At 34.4% G+C, this 1752-nt stretch overlaps 1 protein-coding gene across 1 annotated transcript; it reads right to left on the reverse strand.

Moving 5' to 3' along the window:
* Positions 1–899: 899 nt before the first annotated feature.
* LOC111408200 (glutaredoxin-C6-like) lies at positions 900–1752 on the reverse strand. The gene has a single exon (XM_023037996.1). It carries the CDS (start codon positions 1678–1680, stop codon positions 1237–1239), a length of 444 nt encoding a protein of 147 aa, XP_022893764.1. The 5' UTR covers positions 1681–1752; the 3' UTR covers positions 900–1236.

Below are 1752 nucleotides of genomic sequence, written 5' to 3' on the forward strand. Positions count from 1 at the left end.
ATTAAAAAGTAGAAAAATCTGAATTTATGTATAAAATATTCTATTGTGTGAATGTGTGTTAAAAAAAATTCGAGAAAAAAAAAAGAATTTTGATTAAACAATATTATTCTTCACACTAATTTTTTTCTCTCTCTCCATATTTTGGCCTACTTAATCACAATGCATCATTAAATACCATATTCCAAGGCAAATTTATGATTAATTCTTATTTGACGGTCAAAAAGGTCGTGGATGTTGGAGCCACTTGAAAGGAAAAAATGCACTAAAAAAGCAATAATGTTCCCAAAGTTTTCATGATAATAGTTTCCAACCAGTTTAAGAATATTCCTCAATAATTTCTAGGAGATTCATGAGCTGATTATATACGTAACATAGGATAAATAATTAATAATGTTAAAAAATTCAATAAATTGTAGCTCCTTTAGCCCTTTTCGATTAAGTGAAAAGGCCAAACCAATAATTAATTTTAAACGATGATTTTATTTACGATAAGAAATATTTATTATTTGTAATTCATATGAAAAGTTAAGTGATCCATGTGATTTATTTATTTATTACAATTTTTTGAATAACCAATATGTAACGCAAATGAATTGATGTTGAATGATAAAAAATTATGTAAGCATACCAATTGGATAATGCTAATTTATAGTGAAAACTAAAAATAGTCATCCTACGTGGTATACATATGACATTTTGTTATACGATGCATGAGGTAATAATATTATATTAATGCATCAAATAACAAATTGTCATATGTAGGCTACATATGATGATTACGGATAGTTTTCACTATAAATAGTGTTGCTTTTACCAATTAACAAAGGATCTAAAAAAAGGTAGCTAACAAGAAGAAATTAAGATTTTCTTCTCGTAATTATTCTCAACTTTTTAGGGTTTATGATTATATTATAAACGAAAATTGGAAATACACATTTGACACACAATATTGAAAAGGATCGATCCATACTAAATAAGAAAAAAAATTAAAATCTTCTAGTATTGGATGAAACAGATAGTAGTGTCCACTTACCTTCTGTCCTGTTCAATACTAGTTACCAAACAACATGCTCGAATAAATAATTAAAATTAAAATTAAAATACCATAATTTGAACTTAGCTACATGTACAGAGATTTTGCACATGTGACATTCTATTATTGGATAGGGGCTAGAAACTGTAGTGTTGGCATCCAGTGCAGTGCTGCCAACAGGTAATTCACCTGGTACAAATAGTTTAATTCTTTCTCAAAACACCAACTTCCATAAGCTTGGACACTAGGTGGCCACTCAAGTGGAGTGCCACCAGGCTCTCTAGCCCACCAATACTTGTACCTCCTATATACAACGCTGGAACACCACCACGTCCACCACCACCTTCGCCATCAACGTGGTGGTTGGTGCCGGCGACATCGTGAACTGTGAACGCACTGATCTCATCCTCATCCAATTCGATGATGGTGGGGTGCACCCCAACGGTGGACAGCAGCCGTTTCATGACGTGGCACATGTAGCAAGAGGAGCGGCTGAAAATGATTACTGGATTCTCACATATCAGCCGTTGGATACCCATCTCAGTTGACTCAGCGACGGTTATAGCTAGCGGGGACGTGGTGGTTGGAGTCAATTCTAGCCTTACTCCGCCGTCACTTAGCTGCCCATAACGGCGGACTCCTTGCATCGCCGATGCCGGAAAAGTGATGTATCAACGGTGTTAAAATTTTCTTCGAATTGAAATTGTGGGGGTGTGGGT

Source organism: Olea europaea, chromosome 13, assembly GCF_002742605.1.
Source record: "Olea europaea var. sylvestris chromosome 13, O_europaea_v1, whole genome shotgun sequence".
NCBI classification, from domain to species: Eukaryota; Viridiplantae; Streptophyta; class Magnoliopsida; order Lamiales; family Oleaceae; genus Olea; species Olea europaea.